At 42.2% G+C, this 20,926-nt stretch overlaps 1 protein-coding gene across 5 annotated transcripts in view; it reads right to left on the reverse strand.

Annotated features, from left to right (window-relative positions):
* Positions 1-20,926, reverse strand: part of LOC140266916 (unconventional myosin-VI-like) — a 138,403-nt gene that overhangs the window by 11,990 nt on the left and 105,487 nt on the right. For 2 of the 5 annotated variants that reach the window (XM_072362052.1, XM_072362051.1), the window contains exons 26-33: positions 20,585-20,793; positions 13,907-13,985; positions 10,937-11,097; positions 7,672-7,710; positions 6,921-6,956; positions 6,044-6,082; positions 3,199-3,302; positions 303-434 (exon numbers count right to left, since the gene is read on the reverse strand). In XM_072362052.1, the coding sequence (XP_072218153.1) occupies positions 303-434; positions 3,199-3,302; positions 6,044-6,082; positions 6,921-6,956; positions 7,672-7,710; positions 10,937-11,097; positions 13,907-13,985; positions 20,585-20,793 (799 nt within the window). The remainder of the gene's footprint in view (positions 1-302; positions 435-3,198; positions 3,303-6,043; positions 6,083-6,920; positions 6,957-7,671; positions 7,711-10,936; positions 11,098-13,906; positions 13,986-20,584; positions 20,794-20,926) is intronic. The other 3 variants (XM_072362055.1, XM_072362054.1, XM_072362053.1) reach the window with 2 other exon arrangements.

A 20,926-nucleotide genomic window follows, 5' to 3' on the forward strand; every position in this document is an offset into this window, starting at 1 on the left:
CAGAGACGCGACAGTTAACAGGATCACCCGTAATTTAGATCATCATCATCTTGTTGCTATGACAACGAGACGAAGAGGCGGGGCCCATTTGTTCCCCGTGTCATCGAAACTGACAAAGGTCACAAGGAGCCCGATGCAGGTCATCCCGGGCCACCGGGTTCGGTCAAGTTTCAGCACGTGCACGCCTCATGTGCACGCCTCACGTGCACGCTGCACGTGCACGTGCCTCACAGGCACGGCTGTGGATGTTTCACACGTGTTTCCAGCCTGAAACGCAGAGGTCACGACCTCTGGAGACGTACCGTAGTCGATGATAGATTTGGGCGCCCGGTGCTCCGTCTCGGCGTTCCTCTTCTTGTTCCTTGACTTCCAGGCGTGATAAACTTTGAGCCGGCGGTGGAACTCCTCCCGGCAGGCGGCCAGCAGCTCGATGTCTGCAGGACACACAGAAACTCATCAAAGTTCAAATTCAGCAGCGTTCGCTTCTCTAATGTCTGAGTAAGTTGAGCCACTGCGGTTCTCATGATCTCTCACATCGGTTTCAGATGCATTTGTGCATGAATCCCCTCAGTTTATCTGAGTCTGACCTGCAGATGAGTGCGTTTGGACACAGAAACCCGCAGGTTAAACCGTTGAGGAGCTGTTCGAACCCCCACAGTCACTTAAAGCAGCAGATTCCCCTCTTTAACTGGGAGTTAAATAACAAGATTGAAGCCTTTATTTCATCGGAAAACAGCAAATGTGTTTAATTCATACAAAAAAACCACGTCCAGACTCAAAAGTTGACTTTTTAAACCCATCAAAGGACCAGAAAGACTAATTAATATGTTGGCTTCCTTCCTTATTTGTTCATTTCTAACATTTAATTAGGGATTGAAGTTCCTTCCAGTTCTGATTGACTTAGAATTGTCTGTTAAATAATAAAACATCAATGTGAGACCAACAAAGCCTTCGTCTTTCTTGCTCAAATCCAGTTTTTACCCTTAATTTGGGGGAGGTTTGATCTCTTCCTTCTTCGTTCGGAGCTGAAATCATGACTTTTAATTGAGTTTCAGGAAATGTTTGAGGAAATCTGATCAGAAATGGATCAGAAAACAGCTGTGAATCTGGTGTGAAATAAGACTGAGAAGCACCAGCTGACAGGGATGAGTCCCTAACTTCCTCTATCCTCCACTCTCTGCTCAACGCTCCTTCGAAAGCAATCAGAGCAACCTGCCAATTCCAGCACTTTTCAACAGGATTCGGGGGTCAAACACCTCTTCTGCTGCTTTAGACCATTTCAGAGCAGTAATCCTGCTGGAAAACAGGCCCATTTACTGCAAACCCTCTTCAGAACCCTGCTGTTTGTGTGATTCAACTCTAACCCACGACTGACTTCAAGGTTAAAGGTAAGAACAAGGAGGGAATGATGAAATAAAAACAGAAGAATGATCTGGCAGCAGAGCCTGAAAGTCGTTAAAAAGAGGCGACCGGGGTCGGATAAAACGGCCCGAGCTCTCTTCAGTGCACTTTCACAGAAGGAGGAGGTGATTTCAGCCGTTCTGCACACCTTCCCGACGCTCTGCAGCCTGTTTTTGCTGTTGAAAGCTCTTAGCTTACGATGAAAGTGCATCGATGGCTTACTGTTAATAACGGTGCCTCGACAGAGAGCTACCGGATCACAGCGGGGGAGGTTCCACACCGGGCCGTGTTCGAGTCCACAGCATTTCATTCACAGCCGGACTCACAGGGAGGAAACTGTTCACCAAAGTGCTACCAGATTACAACAAGGGCGTAACCATGGTTTAGACATTGGGGGGGTCCAAGAAAAACAAAATTGTTAAGTGCATTATCTACAATTCTTTATTTATAGATGAAAAATTGGACATTTAGAACATAGTTTAGAGGACTACATTGACCATGTAAGTTCACATCTAAAGGAATAGTGTAATTTCTCCGAGACAGTGACTGCCCCCCCACTTTGTTTTGGTTAGTTGCTTACTGTTTACTGACCTTAAACACACCTTAAACGCATCCTTTTGGGGGGGTCGTGTCCCCCCCAATATTGAGAAAATACCAACCTGTCCCCCCCAATATACAGAAGAAAATATGTAAAATGCATGTTCTCCTTTTATGAACCCTGTCAAGGGATCGGTCTCTTGTTATGTCTTGTTTATTTTCAGTGTATTTCCATGTGTTACCGTGGTAACGGCTGTGCCGCGGTCGCCGTTGTTGATGCTAACACTCTAGCCAATGAGAGTGACCCACCGGCCGCTGCTCAACAGAGCAGATTGTACCAGAACAGGAAATCCAACACAGAATCAACAAAATAAACTTCCGCCCCCTTTCAAAATAAAAGAAGTTAAAACAAAAATAACATTAGACTATTAGACTTTTCATTGTTAATGCACATTTTGAGACATTGACACAATAGAAATGAACCTGGACTTAAAAGTCCTCAGCACATTTTCTGTTAAAGGAAAAGTCTGTAATTTGTTACATCATTAGTTGTCCTTATTAAAATATTTCCATAAACATGCTTTGGGTATTTGGTCGTTTTCCATTGGAAGCTGTCCTATTTGCTACAGAACTACTGGAAGAGCAGAATTGTAATTGGTAGGTGTGTTTAAGGTCAGTAAACAGTAAGCAACTAACCAAAACAAAGTGGGGGGGGCAGTCACTGTCTCGGGGAAATTACACTATTCCTTTAGATGTGAACTTACATGGTCAATGTAGTCCTCTAAACTTTGTTCTAAATGTCCAATTTTTCATATATAGATAAAGAATTGTAGATAATGCACTCAACAATTTTGTTTTTCTTGGACCCCCCCAATGTCTAAACCATGGTTACGCCCTTGGCCCCCGAACAGCCCACAGGCAAAGGGTCACAGCGGTCCAACCAAGTCGCCCCAAAAGCACGAATTCAGGCAGCCGTGCAACCGATAAAAACCATAAAACCATCAGATATGTGATGAGGACGACCGCCACCTCAGTCCCACAGAACGCCAAGATTCAGCCGGGTTTTGACATCATTTAGGCAGGCAGTCTGCGTTTGAAATGAGTCGTTCTGAGCGAGGTTCTGGTTCTCCTAACCAAGAATTTGTGTGAGATACTGATGAAGTAAATCTGAAAGTTTGGCCTCAGGGAGGCACCCGCTTTGTTGGGATATTTCCCTCTGGACCCGTTTCCAGGGTCTGAGCAGTGAGGAATTAAACTCACCACATGAGGTATTGATGGCGTCCCGCAGCTCGGCGTACTTCCACTTGCTCAGCTCGTACTTCTTGGTGCCGGCAGCAGCCTTGGTGGCCTGAACCTGCGGACCTCTAGCACAGAAAACAGAGGAGGGATGCAGGAAGTCAGCCACAGGAAGCAGGAGGTGGCTGCAGGCCACAGATCTGAGGCTTCGGGTTCAGAGCAGCTGCATGGGTGGAGTTCACTGAGCCCACATGGATCATTTAATCACTACAGAGGACTACAGACTGGAATTGTTTGGTCCCAGAACTAAGAAATTAAATTGAAGGGTCGCCTTTCAGACAGTAAAATAAGCTCAACAGGTGATGAGTTTACATGCACAGCAGAGGCTGTAAATCACAGCATTTGTACCGGTTAATCAATAATTTAGTAAAGATCACTGAGCCCGAACTGATTTAACACGACAGAAAGGGCTGTTTTCAATTATTTTGTTAAACTTATGTGAATAATTCAGGAAGCATCTCAGAGACTGAAAGCCGGGGGAAGTTCTCTGAAAGGAGGAAGCTTGAAGCCAGTTTGGCTTCCTGCTGTATTCCCTGACAGCAGAGCGGCGAGCCTGCAGCAGCATGCATGTAAACTCACGGTTCGTTTTGCACAGTAAACTTCACTCAGGTGGGAGTCAGAAACGGGTGAGTCAGAGCTCAGGCTTGTTACGGGTGGAAGCGAGGGAGGCTGGGTTGTTAGAGGGAAGAGACGGAGGCTTCAGCAGAGCTGCAGCAGGTTGGAGGACATCAGTAAAATGCATGCTGTCGCAGTCTCCAGGAAGTCCAGAAGCGCCTGTTAAACCATGAGTGACCGTTTACAGCTCGCCCCCAGCTGATCTGTGACCGGGAGTTTCCTCTTTTAACCACAAATAGGTAGGAAGCAAGATGCTGCTCCACTCTCTAACCCTATCGGCTGGCTCTCCAACCTTATTGGCTGGCTCTCTAACCCTAAAGGCTGGCTCTCTAACCCTATCGGCTGCCTCTCCAACCCTAATGGCTGGCTCTCCAACCCTATCGGCTGGCTCTCTAACCCTATCGGCTGGCTCTCCAACCCTATCGGCTGGCTCTCTAACCCTAAAGGCTGGCTCTCTAACCCTATCGGCTGCCTCTCCAACCCTAATGGCTGGCTCTCCAACCCTATCGGCTGGCTCTCTAACCCTATTGGCTGGCTCTCCAACCCTATCGGCTGGCTCTCTAACCCTAAAGGCTGGCTCTCTAACCCTATCGGCTGCCTCTCCAACCCTAATGGCTGGCTCTCCAACCCTATCGGCTGGCTCTCCAACCCTATCGGCTGGCTCTCTAACCCTAAAGGCTGGCTCTCTAACCCTATCGGCTGCCTCTCCAACCCTAATGGCTGGCTCTCCAACCCTATCGGCTGGCTCTCTAACCCTATTGGCTGGCTCTCCAACCCTATCGGCTGGCTCTCCAACCCTATCGGCTGGCTCTCCAACCCTATCGGCTGGCTCTCTAACCCTATCGGCTGGCTCTCCAACCCTATTGGCTGGCTCTCCAACCCTATTGGATGGCTCTCTAACCCTATTGGCTGGCTCTCCAACCCTATCGGCTGGCTCTCTAACCCTAACGGCTGGATCTCTAACCCTAATGGATGGCTCTCTAACCCTAACGGCTGGCTCTCTAACCCTATTGGCTGGCTCTCTAACCCTATTGGATGGCTCTCTAACCCTAACGGCTGGCTCTCTAACCCTATTGGCTGGCTCTCTAACCCTATCGGCTGGCTCTCTAACCCTAACGGCTGGCTCTCTAACCCTATTGGCTGGCTCTCTAACCCTAAAGGCTGGCTCTCTAACCCTATTGGATGGCTCTCTAACCCTATTGGATGGCTCTCTAACCCTATCGGATGGCTCTCTAACCCTATTGGCTGGCTCTCTAACCCTATCGGATGGCTCTCTAACCCTATCGGATGGCTCTCTAACCCTATCGGATGGCTCTCTAACCCTATTGGATGGCTCTCTAACCCTATCAGCTGGCTCTATTGGCTGGCCCTGCGTCTAATAATCAGAAAGTTACGACCTCAAACCCTCGCAGCTGAACTAGCTGAAGCTGTGTGTGGTGAGTTTATCGCTGTGAGGCCACTGTTACTGACAAAGTTCTGTGTTTGAAGCAGGGATGTCAAACTCCGGTCCTCGAGGGCCGCTGTCCTGCAGGTTTTAGATGTTTCCCTGCTTCAACACACCTGATTCAGATTAAATGGATCTCTTCGAAAGATTGTTAAGTTCTGCAGCAGTCTGCTGATGAGGCATCGATCTGAATCAGGTGAAGCAGGGAAACATCTAAAACCTGCAGGACAGCGGCCCTCGAGGACCAGAGTTTGACATCCCTGGTTTAAAGCATGGAAAGCACACCAAGCCTCCTCCATCTGAATTAAGAAGCTCCTCATTTGTGTCCGACTCACTAAAAGTTCCTCTGCTGGGAGTGAAAACTGTGACCGAGTGGAAAAGGATTAATTTTCAGGGTGAATTACTGATGAATTCCTCATGAGCTCAGTCCGGATTTTAACTGGTGTCTGATTCTGAGATGCATCAGGAAAGAATTCCCTCCGTGCATCGGCCCGGTTCTGCTGAATCGGAGCAGCTATTTGAGGGCTGCTGAGCCGATGGAAATGAAGGAAAATGACAGAATCGTGACACGTAACGGGCCTTTCTGAGGGAACCGACCCGGCTCATCACCATCCTGGAATCAAGCGTTTGATCAGCATCAATCAACGAGATCATCGGCTTGTTAATTGGATTCAAATTTACATGGATTCAGATTCAACTGAAGCGACTGATTGTGTCGAGATTCGGTTCCAACAAACGGTTTCTACCCACCTCGACAGAAGCTCAGACATTTCCTTCGCCATCTCCTCCCTGAAAAGGACGACGGTCGCAGTATAAAACACTTAGAAAGCGGTCGTTTGGATGCTTATTGCTGCTTTTTCAGAATAAAGTCATGATATATTTATATGTATGTGTGTTAAGGAAGGTCCAGAGAGAGAGAAAAGTAGGAAACAGTGCTCAAAGATGAGGAGAAAGAGGAATAAAATGTTCCGAATATTCAACCAAACACACTTTGTGAGCTAAATGCTTTGGTGTTCGGCACAATCGTGTCATGTGGCTCATTTAAAACATTTTCTGTCAAAAACAGTGCGTATTAATCAGCTTTTGGACAGTAATCACACCTGTGCTGAGTTTTTAATTGAATGTTTGGCCTTGAGTGGCGATGAGCTCGACTTGCTTAGAAAAATAAATGATTTAATGGCCATAAAACATGTTTCGAGCTGTATAAATAGCTGTAAAAATAACTGTTTTTGCTGTAAAAACAGCTTTTAGCAGAGAAAACAGAAAACTTGTAGGACGGCAGGAAGAAGAAGGAAAAGAAAATAAGTGTGAATCTTCCTTTAAAATGAGCTTTTCTTCACACTTTGGACAATTAAGCACATTCTACCTGTGTGTGAGCATTTAAAATCATCTATCTGAGCTCTCCTGGAGATGCTTTCTGCCTGCCTCGCCACCACAGCTGCAAACTGCAGAGCAAAGTGCTCCAATGCACCACTCGCAGTGCAGAATATGGTAATCTGTCCACTACTACAGCTGACTCATGCTGTGAAGCATCACTTTCATCAGTGGAGGCACCGAGAGCTTCTCAGGAAACTGATTCCCTGAGCTGAGCTGAGCTGTGGGGTGTGGAGCGTGAGAGGAAACCTACATGGTCATGCCCTTGAGTTTTGTGGTTGCAGGAGCTCTGTGAACAGAGTTACATGGTATTAGGACAAGGCAAAAAGAACAATCAGGGAGGGGGAAGGTGATTCCTTTTCCCCCCCTCGATCTTCAAGGAATAATCGTCGTTCCAAAGTCTGATCGGAGAACACGGCTTCCATTTATCAAACTCCTGAGAGGACAAATCCTTATGATTTGGTTCCTAATGGGCCAGATTGGACGGATGAAGCAGCTTCGGTAAAGATTTTTTGGTTGAAACAGCGCCCCCTGTGGCCACACCGGGCGCCACGCTGCAGCCATGGCGGCTGATAGGTCGATAGCTTCTATTGTGATGATTTTTGTGACAGAACACAAAGAAGGCCTGTTTTAAACCGAGTAAAGGTCCAATTAAATGATTAATAAGTGAAGTCAGTTTTATTCTAAGGACAGCTGAAGGCTAAAAAGGCCCAAAAATAGAGCTTTAAGGCTTTAAGTTTACTCCGTCGAGCTCGATCCTCAGAAGTTTGATAAATATGAGCCCAGATCACATTACAACTGATGCTAACTGCTTTTATCAAGTCTGCGAATAATTAATTCAATTAAAAAGTAACAAAATCAGGAGCAGAAAGCTCCCGAGGTGGGCTTCGTGTCATGAGGGCGGGGCTGGCAGATTGTTACAGCATGCAGGGGTTGCTTTAAAGGTCAGAGGGGCAGGTGGGATTCAGGGGGTTAATTTAAAAGGTTAGATGGCCGAGTCTTACGCTGCTCTCTCTGGGGACGATGGAACTGAGGAGCCATTACTGGGAGGACAAAAAGAAAACAGAAGAAAATGATTAAACACAGGATCAGATGGAGATGATGGTTCTTCCGGTTGGAGTCGGAGAAGGAGGCAAAAACCTGAGAAACTGAACTTTTTCCAGCTCCTCTCAGTGGATCCAACTTCAGAAGACAATCAGAACTTTATCTCATCGAGCTCAGTGAGGTCTGCAGGACATCTCTGAGAAATCAGCTCCACAAATCCCCTGAACCAGATCCCGGGGACGGAAATAATCCCTCCGGTTCGATTTCAGTTGGATTTAACATCAACCTAGACTCAGGAGAGCTGGAAATCCCCCCGGTCCACGGAGACAAAGCAGCGTGAGCAGCAGAAGCTACTTTCCACGTGACTCCGGTCAACAGAAGCTGTCGTGAACCCAAACAGAACCGGTGGTCCCGGTCGCTTAGAAATGAAAAAGCAAACAACACCTCCGGCCAGCTTTCATCAGCCTTCTCCTGTGCAGATAAACCACGACCAACTGGATAAAGTCCTGCTTTTAGTTTCCAGTGGTCCAATATTTAAACTACAGACCCGGTTCTAAATGAGTGCTGCTCAAGCTGTGGAATAAGTGCTGTCATCATTCATGCTTTTTACCTGTGGACTCGGGCTGAAGCGATACTACGATACGATCTCACGATACGATACGATCTCACAATACGATACGATCTCACGGTACGATACACAGCATTCAGCCAACGATTCGATACGATTTGATACAATGCGATTCGATACGATTTTATACGATTAAATATAATTCGATTCAATACGATTCGATACTATTTTATACGATACAATTCAAAACGATTTTATACGATACGATTTTATACAATTCGATTTTATACGATTGTATTCGATACGATTAAATACAATTCGATTCAATACGATTTAATACAATTTGATATGATTTAACACGTTACGATAAGATTGGATACTATTTTATCCCATTCGATTCGATTTTATCCTATTCTATACGATTTTATACGATTAAATATAATTCGATTCAATACGATTCGATACTATTTTATACGATACAATTCAAAACGATTTTATACGATACGATTTTATACAATTCGATTTTATACGATACGATTTTATACAATTCGATTTTATACGATTGGATTCGATACGATTAAATACAATTCAATTCAATTCGATACGATTTTATACGATTGTATTCGATACGATTAAATACAATTCGATTCAATACGATTCGATACTATTTTATACGATACAATTCAAAACGATTTTATACGATACGATTTTATACAATTCGATTTTATACGATTGTATTCGATACGATTAAATACAATTCGATTCAATACGATTTAATACAATTTGATATGATTTAACACGTTACGATAAGATTGGATACTATTTTATCCCATTCGATTCGATTTTATCCTATTCTATACGATTTTATACGATTAAATATAATTCGATTCAATACGATTCGATACTATTTTATACGATACAATTCAAAACGATTTTATACGATACGATTTTATACAATTCGATTTTATACGATACGATTTTATACAATTCGATTTTATACGATTGGATTCGATACGATTAAATACAATTCAATTCAATTCGATACGATTTTATACGATTGTATTCGATACGATTAAATACAATTCGATTCAATACGATTTAATACGATTTGATATGATTTAACACGTTACGATAAGATTGGATACTATTTTATCCCATTCGATTAGATTTTATCCTATTCTATACGCTTTTATACGATTAAATATAATTCGATTCAATACGATTCGATTCGATACTATTTTATACGATACAATTCAAAACGATTTTATACGATACGATTTTATACAATTCGATTTTATACGATTCGATTTTATACGATTAAATACAATTCAATTAAATTCGATACGATTTTATACGATTGTATTCGATACGATTAAATACAATTCGATTCAATACGATTTAATACGATTTGATATTATTTAATACGTTACGATAAGATTGGATACTATTTTATCCCATTCGAATCGATTTTATCCTATTCTATACGATTTTATACGATACGATTCAATACGATTCGATACGATTTTATACGATACGATTTTATACGATGCGATTTGATTTTATACGATTGGATTCGATACGATTAAATACAATTCGATTCAATACGATTCGATTTCATAAGATACGATTCAATAAGATTCGATTATATACGATACGATTTTATACGATTCGATACGATTAAATACATTCGATTCAATACGTTTCGGTACGATTTTATACATTACGATAAGATTCGATTCGATACCATTTTATCCCATTCGATTTGATCCTATTCGATACGATTCAATTCAATACGATTTAATACACATCATTTTCTGAAAGATTTTAAAGGGACAGTGTGATTTAACTTAAATCGTCGCTGATTGGACCGTTGGTCCGACCTTTGAACCGGAAGGAAAACACCTCCAGATAAACGGAAACAAACAAACATTCAGCGTACGCAGACTCATGTTTATGTTGTGAATATTACATCATCAACCTGCTCGTTTTACTTGCTAAATACCATAAACACAAATCCAAATTCTCTAATCAGAAAACATCTTTTTTAATTTTTGAGAAGGAGCTCAAACATTACGACAATCCTACGTTCTATAAACAGAAAAGCCATAAAAACCACTGAGCTATGCACTTTATTGTTAATGTTCTGTGTTTATCACTAATTGTAACTTCTGATTTTTCAATAAAGTTTGCTAAAAAAAAAAAAAAAAAAAAAATTTTTTTAAAAAAAACACGATACTCGCGACTGAAAAATCGATACTTTATCGGGGAACAAAATATCGATATATCTCACGGTATCGATAAAATCGCTCAGCCCCAGTGGAAACCATCTTCCACATGGCTTAATTAAATTATCGCTCACTCTGAGACCTTTTTGGGTCTCAACCAGCTTCATATCAGAATAATTCTGTTTAAGCACACATACAACTGCCTGCCTTACCTGCATCAGGTAAAGTTCAGAGCATTAAGCTACAGGTCTGCTGAGGCAAAGCTTTACTCACTGATCGTTGGTGGAACCAAAGCCTACAGTGTGTCCTCTCTTTAAGTCCTTCAGACCTCCTTGAGCTTGACGAGACAAAGCTTGTTGAGACGGAAAAACAATCCTCCCCCCGGCTGTCATGGCAACAAACACTTCCTGTAAACGCAGCGGATGCTGTTACCTGCGCAGGCCCGAGTCGCTCTGAGCCTCCTCGGGGATGAGCTCCGACTCGCTCTGGGCGATCCTCAGAGCCAGCTCCCGGTCCCTCCTCTCCTGCTCCTGGATCGCCTGCCGAGCCACCTCCTCCTCCCGCTCCGCCTGCAGCTGCACCTCCATCTCCACCTGAACACGCCCCCCCCCCCCACAAACACACCTTATATCCGTGACAACAGAGGAAAAAATGAAGGTGGAGGGGAAAGTTTGTCTTAATGGGATCCCAACACAACATCTAAGCTCTGACACTGCCTCTGGGAGTGTTTAATAACCCACTGGGGCAGGTTTAGGGATGTGAGAGGTCTAAATACCCCCCCCCCCCGGTAGTATCAGACCAGAGTGTGTGAACTGGCTTCAATCCAACACACTGTTTCGCGTTATAGTCCCACAGGACTGAAAGTCACTACAGGAAGTAATAAAGATCATCTGTGACTCTCTGTGGAAGATGGCGCTAAAGGATGGGAGCGTCACGTTATCTGAGCTGGAGTCGGGGGGGGGGCATCTCCTCCTCCTGCTCATTAACAAAGCAAAGGGTGGAGCTGCACCGGGTGATTAATGCTGCTTCTGCTGCACCTTTCACATGTCAAACAGCTCCTGAAGGGCATGAAGAACGAAGGGTTTTCTGCTCCTTACATCAGATTCATGATGAGGAAACTGAGGTCTTCTTTCTCCTCGGTTTTCAACTCTTCCTTTTGACTTTGACTTCATTTTAAAGCTTCAAATTTTTACCCTTTAACAGTTTAAAGTCAAAAGTAAAACGATAAGTTATGCAGCACAGTTACAAGGTGGTTTAAAGTGCTTTATGTGAAACATAAAAGTCCTCAATTCAATTAAATCAGTTATTAAATGAAGTGGTGAACAGGAAAGTCTTCAGGAGCAGACCTGCAGATATCACAGTTTGTTTCACATATATGATCCATAAAAACCTAAATCCATAACATAAAATCTATAAAAGCAGCTTCTCCATGTTTAGTCCAACTCTGTTGAATAAAAGAGGGCCCAGAATTGAACCCTGAGGAACTCCTCGTACCATTTTTTTTAACCTACAGACACAAAGTAGTAGTTAGTAGTTAAGGAAAACAGTTCAGTGCTGTGGCAGAAAGTCAGTGTGTAGAAATCCCTCCGTTAGCTCTCCTATAGCTGCAAGTAGCCACATAACAGCAGCTATGAGCTAACAGAGCTATGAGCTAACAGAGCTATGAGCTAACAGAGCTATAGCACACGTTCATTCATTCATTCTTCTTAAAGTATTGGTGAAATAAAGACAGATAATGCCTTATTTAGAGGCTGCATCCTCTAAGCCCCGTTCACTCCGTTATATGGATCTCCAGTTATCTAAATATCTTCCGAAGGACGCCGACTTTCACCAAACTGTTCTCTGTGAGCAGATGAACGTATTTCATGCCAGAAATAAGGCTTAAAAACACCGGAGTTCCCCTTTAAAACCAAAGTAAAAGTCGGCCTGCTAAAGCCGGTGAGAAAAGGTAAGAATTTATGTCTAAAGATGAGATTTGAGAGTTTGGGAGCTGCTACTAAGAAGGTTTGGTTCCAGATTAATTCGGCAAAAAGGCCGTTTAATCAGTTAATTCAGACTCAAACACATCTTTCTTAACCTGGGCTTTCTTTTTTTTCTCATCAGAACTGTGAGGATCTGTTCTTAAATCCATTACATCGTAGGTAAAATCATAGAAAAATATGTTTCCAACACAGAACAACTGTTATGGCATCTTCTGGGCTCCATCCACACCACAGCAGAGACACCTCATGTTAAATAACTTTCTGATTTAAATGACTTTCTGCCACAGCACTGAACTGGTTTAAAACTTACTTAAAAGACTTAAAGTTCCCCTTTAACTCACAACGACCAATAGAAAACAGTCTGTGAAAGGCTAAAAACATCATGAAATAAACCGTGATGTTTGCATATTTGTTGCGTTTCCATCCCAGAATAAATGACTAACTGCAGTGTTTAATATGAGGCCAGATCACACTCGCGGTCCTCTCTTCTGCAGCATCATCACCAAGTCGCCAGGACAGAAATACACACCACAACAGACGAGGAGATAAAGTTCCAGCTCGAAATGGGTCAGAAGGAAGCAGATTTTAGGCCTAAACTCTTGGACTATTGGATCCAACACCTAAAATCCCTTTTCACTGTAAAATGGAAGCAGCAGAAAGTGACGGTGGCTCGTTTTTCTCGTCTAATTTAATCTTTCGAGGTGACAACCAGCCACTTGTTGGTTAAATAAAGTCCTTCCTCACACCTTCACTCCATATATATACGGTAAATATCCATATATATAGTTGGCACAAAAAACATTTATTCAAAGTCTGAGGAAGAATCATCTCCTCGCCTAAAGAAAGACGAAAGTTTTACGTTTTAACAGTGAATTCACACACTTTGCTGGTTATTTTCAGACCAGGATTCACCATTTAAACTCTCAGAGATCCACTCGAATGGCTTCCAGCTGGTAAACTCATCTTATAAGCATGTACAGTATGCAGAAGGAGGATTTAAAGCTCGTATTTTGTGACTCTTTGAGGCTAAAATGTGCTTTAGAAGCTGCTCCAAAGGCAGCGAACATTAAAGGAAGCATCCGCCATCTTTCTCCGGATGAGAAACCGCTATTTCCCAAAGTTAAGGATAAAGAAAAAGATTCAGGATTTCTTTAGTTGGGTTCAATAAGCACAGATACCTGCAGCTTGTTGTTAGATTCCCAGAATCTGTTGATCTTTAGCAGAACGTTATTCTTTTTTAACAAAGAAAACGCCGACTCAGGTCATCGGCAGAGCCACGTTTGTTGTGGTGTTTGTTCGTTCTGAGCTGATCCGAGTACGAATCCACCCTGAACACCATCTGCAAACAGCTCGTGGGCTAAAACAACAAAGGCCTTCAGAGGCTTCTGTCTGCAGCTCGCCTCCAGCGACAGACACCCACCTGCAGCCGCTTCTCCTCCTCCTCCCTCTTCTTCCTCTCCTCCTCTTCCTGCCTCCTCTTCAGCTCCATCTCAGATTTCCTGAGGACAGCGAAGACAGAAGAACAGGTATGAGACAAAGAGAGACAAAGAGAGACAAAGAGAGACAAAGAGAGACAAAGAGAGAAGAATGTTTTGAAGTAAACAGCAGATGGAGGTGGAAACAAAGACTGTAAATGTCTGTAATGCAGAGGAGGAGGAGAAAAATAGCCAAAGACAGAAGTTTTAATAAATGAAAACGCTAGCAGCCACTTTTCATCTCACTTGGTCCAGTTCAACGCTGGACTGAAGGAACTGAGCCACAAAGAGGATCAGTTCCAGCTCTCAGAGCCTGAACTTCAGAGCAGGGAAATGGAAGCATCTGAGAAATAACTCCTCATGGTTTATTTACCGATCTATTTCTTCCTTTAGCAGCAGCTAACGCTAACAGCTTAGCTAATGAAATAACTCCTCATGGTTTATTTACTGATTTATTTCTTCCTTTAGCAGCAGCTAACGCTAACAGCTTAGCTAATGAAATAACTCCTCATGGTTTATTTACTGATTTATTCCTTCCTTTAGCAGCAGCTAACGCTAACAGCTTAGCTAATGAAATAACTTCTCATGGTTTATTTGCTGATTTATTTCTTCCTTTAGCAGCAGCTAACGCTAACAGCTTAGCTAATGAAATAACTCCTCATGGTTTATTTACTGATTTATTTCTTCCTTTAGCAGCAGCTAATGCTAACAGCTTAGCTAATGAAATAACTCCTCATGGTTTATTTACTGATTTATTCCTTCCTTTAGCAGCAGCTAACACTAACAGCTAAGCTAATGAAATAACTCCTCATGGTTTATTTCTTCCTTTAGCAGCAGCTAACGCTAACAGCTTAGCTAATGAAATAACTCCTCATGGTTTATTTACTGATTTATTTCTTCCTTTAGCAGCAGCTAACGCTAACAGCTTAGCTAATGAAATAACTCCTCATGGTTTATTTACTGATTTATTTCTTCCTTTAGCAGCAGCTAACGCTAACAGCTTCGCTAATGAAGTAACTCCTCATGGTTTATTTACTGATTCATTTCTTCCTTTAGCAGCAGCTAACGCTAACAGCTTAGCTAATGAAATAACTCCTCATGGTTTATTTACTGATTTATTTCTTCCTTTAGCAGCAGCTAACGCTAACAGCTTAGCTAATGAAATAACTCCTCATGGTTTATTTACTGATTTATTTCTTCCTTTAGCAGCAGCTAACGCTAACAGCTTCGCTAATGAAGTAACTCCTCATGGTTTATTTACTGATTCATTTCTTCCTTTAGCAGCAGCTAACGCTAACAGCTTAGCTAATGAAATAACTCCTCATGGTTTATTTACTGATTTATTTCTTCCTTTAGCAGCAGCTAACGCTAACAGCTTAGCTAATGAAATAACTCCTCGTGGTTTATTTACTGATTTATTTCTTCCTTTAGCAGCAGCTAACGCTAACAGCTTAGCTAATGAAGTAACTCCTCATGGTTTATTTACTGATTTATTTCTTCCTTTAGCAGCAGCTAACGCTAACAGCTTAGCTAATGAAATAACTCCTCATGGTTTATTTATTGATTTATTTCTTCCTTTAGCAGCAGCTAACGCTAACAGCTTAGCTAATGAAATAACTCCTCATGGTTTATTTACTGATTTATTTCTTCCTTTAGAAGCAGCTAACGCTAATAGCTTAGCTAATGAAATAACTCCTCATGGTTTATTTACCGATCTATTTCTTCCTTTAGCAGCAGCTAACGCTAACAGCTTAGCTAATGAAATAACTCCTCATGGTTTATTTACTGATTTATTTCTTCCTTTAGCAGCAGCTAACGCTAACAGCTTAGCTAATGAAATAACTCCTCATGGTTTATTTACTGATTTATTCCTTCCTTTAGCAGCAGCTAACGCTAACAGCTTAGCTAATGAAATAACTTCTCATGGTTTATTTGCTGATTTATTTCTTCCTTTAGCAGCAGCTAACGCTAACAGCTTAGCTAATGAAATAACTCCTCATGGTTTATTTACTGATTTATTTCTTCCTTTAGCAGCAGCTAATGCTAACAGCTTAGCTAATGAAATAACTCCTCATGGTTTATTTACTGATTTATTCCTTCCTTTAGCAGCAGCTAACACTAACAGCTAAGCTAATGAAATAACTCCTCATGGTTTATTTCTTCCTTTAGCAGCAGCTAACGCTAACAGCTTAGCTAATGAAATAACTCCTCATGGTTTATTTACTGATTTATTTCTTCCTTTAGCAGCAGCTAACGCTAACAGCTTAGCTAATGAAATAACTCCTCATGGTTTATTTACTGATTTATTTCTTCCTTTAGCAGCAGCTAACGCTAACAGCTTCGCTAATGAAGTAACTCCTCATGGTTTATTTACTGATTCATTTCTTCCTTTAGCAGCAGCTAACGCTAACAGCTTAGCTAATGAAATAACTCCTCATGGTTTATTTACTGATTTATTTCTTCCTTTAGCAGCAGCTAACGCTAACAGCTTAGCTAATGAAATAACTCCTCGTGGTTTATTTACTGATTTATTTCTTCCTTTAGCAGCAGCTAACGCTAACAGCTTAGCTAATGAAGTAACTCCTCATGGTTTATTTACTGATTTATTTCTTCCTTTAGCAGCAGCTAACGCTAACAGCTTAGCTAATGAAATAACTCCTCATGGTTTATTTATTGATTTATTTCTTCCTTTAGCAGCAGCTAACGCTAACAGCTTAGCTAATGAAATAACTCCTCATGGTTTATTTACTGATTTATTTCTTCCTTTAGAAGCAGCTAACGCTAATAGCTTAGCTAATGAAATAACTCCTCATGGTTTATTTACTGATTTATTTCTTCCTTTAGCAGCAGCTAACGCTAACAGCTTAGCTAATGAAATAACTCCTCATGGTTTATTTACTGATTTATTTCCTCCTTTAGCAGCAGCTAACGCTAACAGCTTCGCTAATGAAGTAACTCCTCATGGTTTATTTACTGATTTATTTCTTCCTTTAGCAGCAGCTAACGCTAACAGCTTAGCTAATGAAATAACTCCTCATGGTTTATTTACTGATTTATTTCTTCCTTTAGCAGCAGCTAACGCTAACAGATTAGCTAATTAAGTAACTCCTCATGGTTTATTTATTGATTTATTTCTTCCTTTAGCAGCAGCTAACGCTAACAGCTTAGCTAATGAAATAACTCCTCATGGTTTATTTACTGATTTACTTCTTCCTTTAGCAGCAGCTAACGCTAACAGCTTAGCTAATGAAGTAACTCCTCATGGTTTATTTACTGATTTATTTCTTCCTTTAGCAGCAGCTAACGCTAACAGCTTAGCTAGTTAAGTAACTCCTCATGGTTTATTTATTGATTTATTTCTTCCTTTAGCAGCAGCTAACGCTAACAGCTTAGCTAATGAAGATGACGTACACCAGCTTCTAAGGAGTTACTGCTGCTCCTTTCTGAAAGATGAACATTATTGTTCCCACATTACTTTGTTAGCTGAAGCTTTCTAGCTGAACGGTTCCGTTCTGTAACTCAGACAACCTGCAGCTGTGTTTAAGGTGTGTTTCCAACACAACACCGGTCCTCTCCTCACTCTCGCTGCTACATTGAACGCTGTGTACCGCTCTCGGTGTGCTAACGTTACATTATCTTATCTTAACACCTAACTGCTAACTTACAGCTTACTGCTAACTTACAGCTAACTGCTAACTTACAGCTTATTGCTAACTCACAGCTAACTGCTAACTCAAAGTTAACTGCTGACTCGTAGCTAACTGCTAACTTACAGCTAACTGCTGACTTACAGCTAACTGCTGACTTACAGCTAACTGCTAACTCGTAGCTAACTGCTAACTTACAGCTAACTGCTGACTTACAGCTAACTGCTAACTCACAGCTTACTGCTAACTTACAGCTAACTGCTAACTCACAGCTTACTGCTAACTTACAGCTAACTTACATCTAACTGCTAACTTACATCTAACTGCTAACTTACAGCTAACTGCTGACTTACAGCTAACTGCTAACTTACAGCTAACTGCTAACTTACAGCTAACTGCTAACTCACAGCTAACTGCTGACTTACAGCTAACTGCTGACTTACAGCTAACTGCTAACTCGTAGCTAACTGCTAACTTACAGCTAACTGCTGACTTACAGCTAACTGCTAACTCACAGCTTACTGCTAACTTACAGCTAACTGCTAACTCACAGCTTACTGCTAACTTACAGCTAACTTACATCTAACTGCTAACTTACATCTAACTGCTAACTTACATCTAACTGCTAACTTACATCTAACTTCTGACTTACAGCTAACTGCTAACTTACAGCTAACTGCTAACTTACAGCTAACTGCTAACTTACAGCTAACTGCTAACTCACAGCTAACTGCTAACTTACATCTAACTGCTAACTTACATCTAACTGCTAACTTACAGCTAACTTCTGACTTACAGCTAACTGCTAACTTACAGCTAACTGCTAACTTACAGCTAACTGCTAACTTACAGCTAACTGCTAACTCACAGCTAACTGCTAACTTACAGCTAACTGCTAACTCACAGCTAACTGCTAACTCACAGCTAACTGCTAACTCACAGCTAACTGCTATATAGAGCTGGAGTGTTTCTGGTCTCACTGGAGGAACAGCTTGTTGTTCTGCTGCGAGCTGCAGCCAATAGAAGGAGAGCACTGAGACCTGGAATTTAAAGGCTCAGAAGTTAAATCTCAAGTGACCGACAGGCTTTAACACCCTGCTGTGAATAATCTGAGGAGCACAGCTGCACTGGATGTATGAAGGAACGTGAGACCCTGTGAAAAACAAAGAAAAGGGCCTCCTGCTCCCGTGACCACCATCTCCGACCTTCACATGAGAGTTCAAAGCTTGCCAGAGGAGGTGTATAAACTGTGAGAAAGTGAGCCATAAAATTTGGGCTGTCAACTCTAATGTCTCATATTAGCGTGCAGCGGTTTGTGACGAACACAATGGCTCCCATCAGTCCTCTTAAAGACCTTCCACACTGCTAAAAGTGGCAGGCGCCGGGGGGGAAAAAAGAGGTCTGCTGCAACCGGGCAGGAAATGAACCTTTCCATGTAAACGTGAGCAGCGTGCGATGAATTCATGAGACAACAGAGGACGAGAAGAAGAATTAAATACAGAATATGAGGCAGAAACTGAGTTTCCAAGGACACCATGCTGAGATATGCCAAGTTTTCAGCTAATAGCTCTTTGGGAATCACCTTGTTGCTGCAGAAATCCTATTTTCTGTCTGTCAAACTGTGTTTTCTTTGCTGTTTTTCATAGATGCAGCTAAAGAAATGGGAACAAATGATGTGTCTTTGTGACAAAGTGCCTAAAGATCCAGTTTAAAATGGCTTCTTTGCTAAGTTGTCTGTTCTGTGTCGACACAACACTGGTTCATCCCTTGAGTTAGGAGCCTTTTTTCTGCCTGAATGGGTTCAAAGGTCAGAGTTAAGTGGCTGAACAAAGAAAAAACAGGAAAATCTGGCAGCTTTGAGGGAAACAGAAAGAAATGAGGCCTGGATCAGGACTTTAAGATAAAGATAAACAGTGGAAATTAACAGGCTAAGCAGGGCTGTTTTTAACATAAAGAGCCTCAGATAAATCACACAACGTCTTGCAACTGTCTGAATAAGCCAGAGGATCTTGTAGTAAAATGCAACAGAACCATAAATCATATCTGTGCTGAATGACAGATTTTACTGAGCACTTTGTGGCGTTCGGCACTATTTGCTGGATTTTTTCCTCTTTCTTAAGGACATCACTTTCAGATCCTGTTCATCTGCTGGAGATAGTTTTTTAGGCCTGACACTTCTTCTTTTGTCCTCCACTTGTCCAGTTTCCTCAAATGTTTTAAGGACACACTGCACACCATGCTGAGATATGCCAAGTTTTCAGCTAATAGCTCTTTGGGAATCACCTTGTTGCTGCAGAAATCCTATTTTCTGTCTGTCAAACTGTGTTTTCTTTGCTGTTTTTCATAGATGCAGCTAAAGAAATGGGAACAAATGATGTGTCTTTGTGACAGGCTGCTGGTAACAAAGTGCCTAAAGATCCAGTTTAAAATGGCTTCTTTGCTAAGTTGTCTGTTCTGTGTCGACACAACACTGGTTCATCCCTTGAGTTAGGAGCCTTTTTTCTGCCTGAATGCTTCATAGCTCAGAGTTAAGTGGCTTGAAATGTGTGAAAAAGCAGAGTTTCCTTCTCCTGCTGCCTTTCAGGCAGCTGTGAGCTCTGTCAGAGTCTGTAACTCCTCTAAAAACACTCCTTTAAAAGTGCAAAAAGCTTCCAGAACAAACTGCTCATATATTCTGTATTAATGAGTGTTGACCCCACAGATCTGAAGGTTTTAATCATCTTAACATGGGGTTAAGAAAGACTTTAAAGGGCAGAGGAGTTGGAAATGATTCGATCTCTCATATTAACCCTGATAACCAGAGGGCCACTTTGGCTGCTTTACCTTCAGTCTGACATGCTTTCCCAAAGGCTCGATTTAAATAGACTGAAATAAAGTATCAAACCCTCCAACTGAGCTGATTTTCCTCACAAAATGGCGCCTAAATCAGCAGGTTTGAGGCTCAGTGAAGACATGCAAGCCCTCGAAGCCACTTACAGTCGCCTGTCCTCCTCCTCCTGCCGGCGGCGCTGGTCTTCCTCCTGCCTCCTCTTCTTCTCCTTCTCCATCTCCTCCTGGATGCGCCGCAGCCGCTCGCGCTCCTCCTCCTCCTTCTTCTTGTTCTGCAGGGAGGTGAGCAGCTTCTCTGAGCGGGAAACCAGGGCCTGGAACTGGTGGTCGATGTCCAGCCGGTTCATCAGGGTGCACTGAAAAACGCAGAAGAAGAAGAAAACGCAGGTTAACGCCACCCGGAAACGGCCTGAAGGAGCACTTTCATCATGAGGGAGGAAAAGTTGCTCCAGAGTCGTGTTTCTAACATTTTAGATTCAGTTTTTGTCA

The sequence above is a fragment of the Leuresthes tenuis genome, unplaced genomic scaffold, assembly GCF_036924035.1.
Source record: "Leuresthes tenuis unplaced genomic scaffold, fLeuTen1.0.hap1 SCAF_13, whole genome shotgun sequence".
Classification (NCBI taxonomy): Eukaryota; Metazoa; Chordata; class Actinopteri; order Atheriniformes; family Atherinopsidae; genus Leuresthes; species Leuresthes tenuis.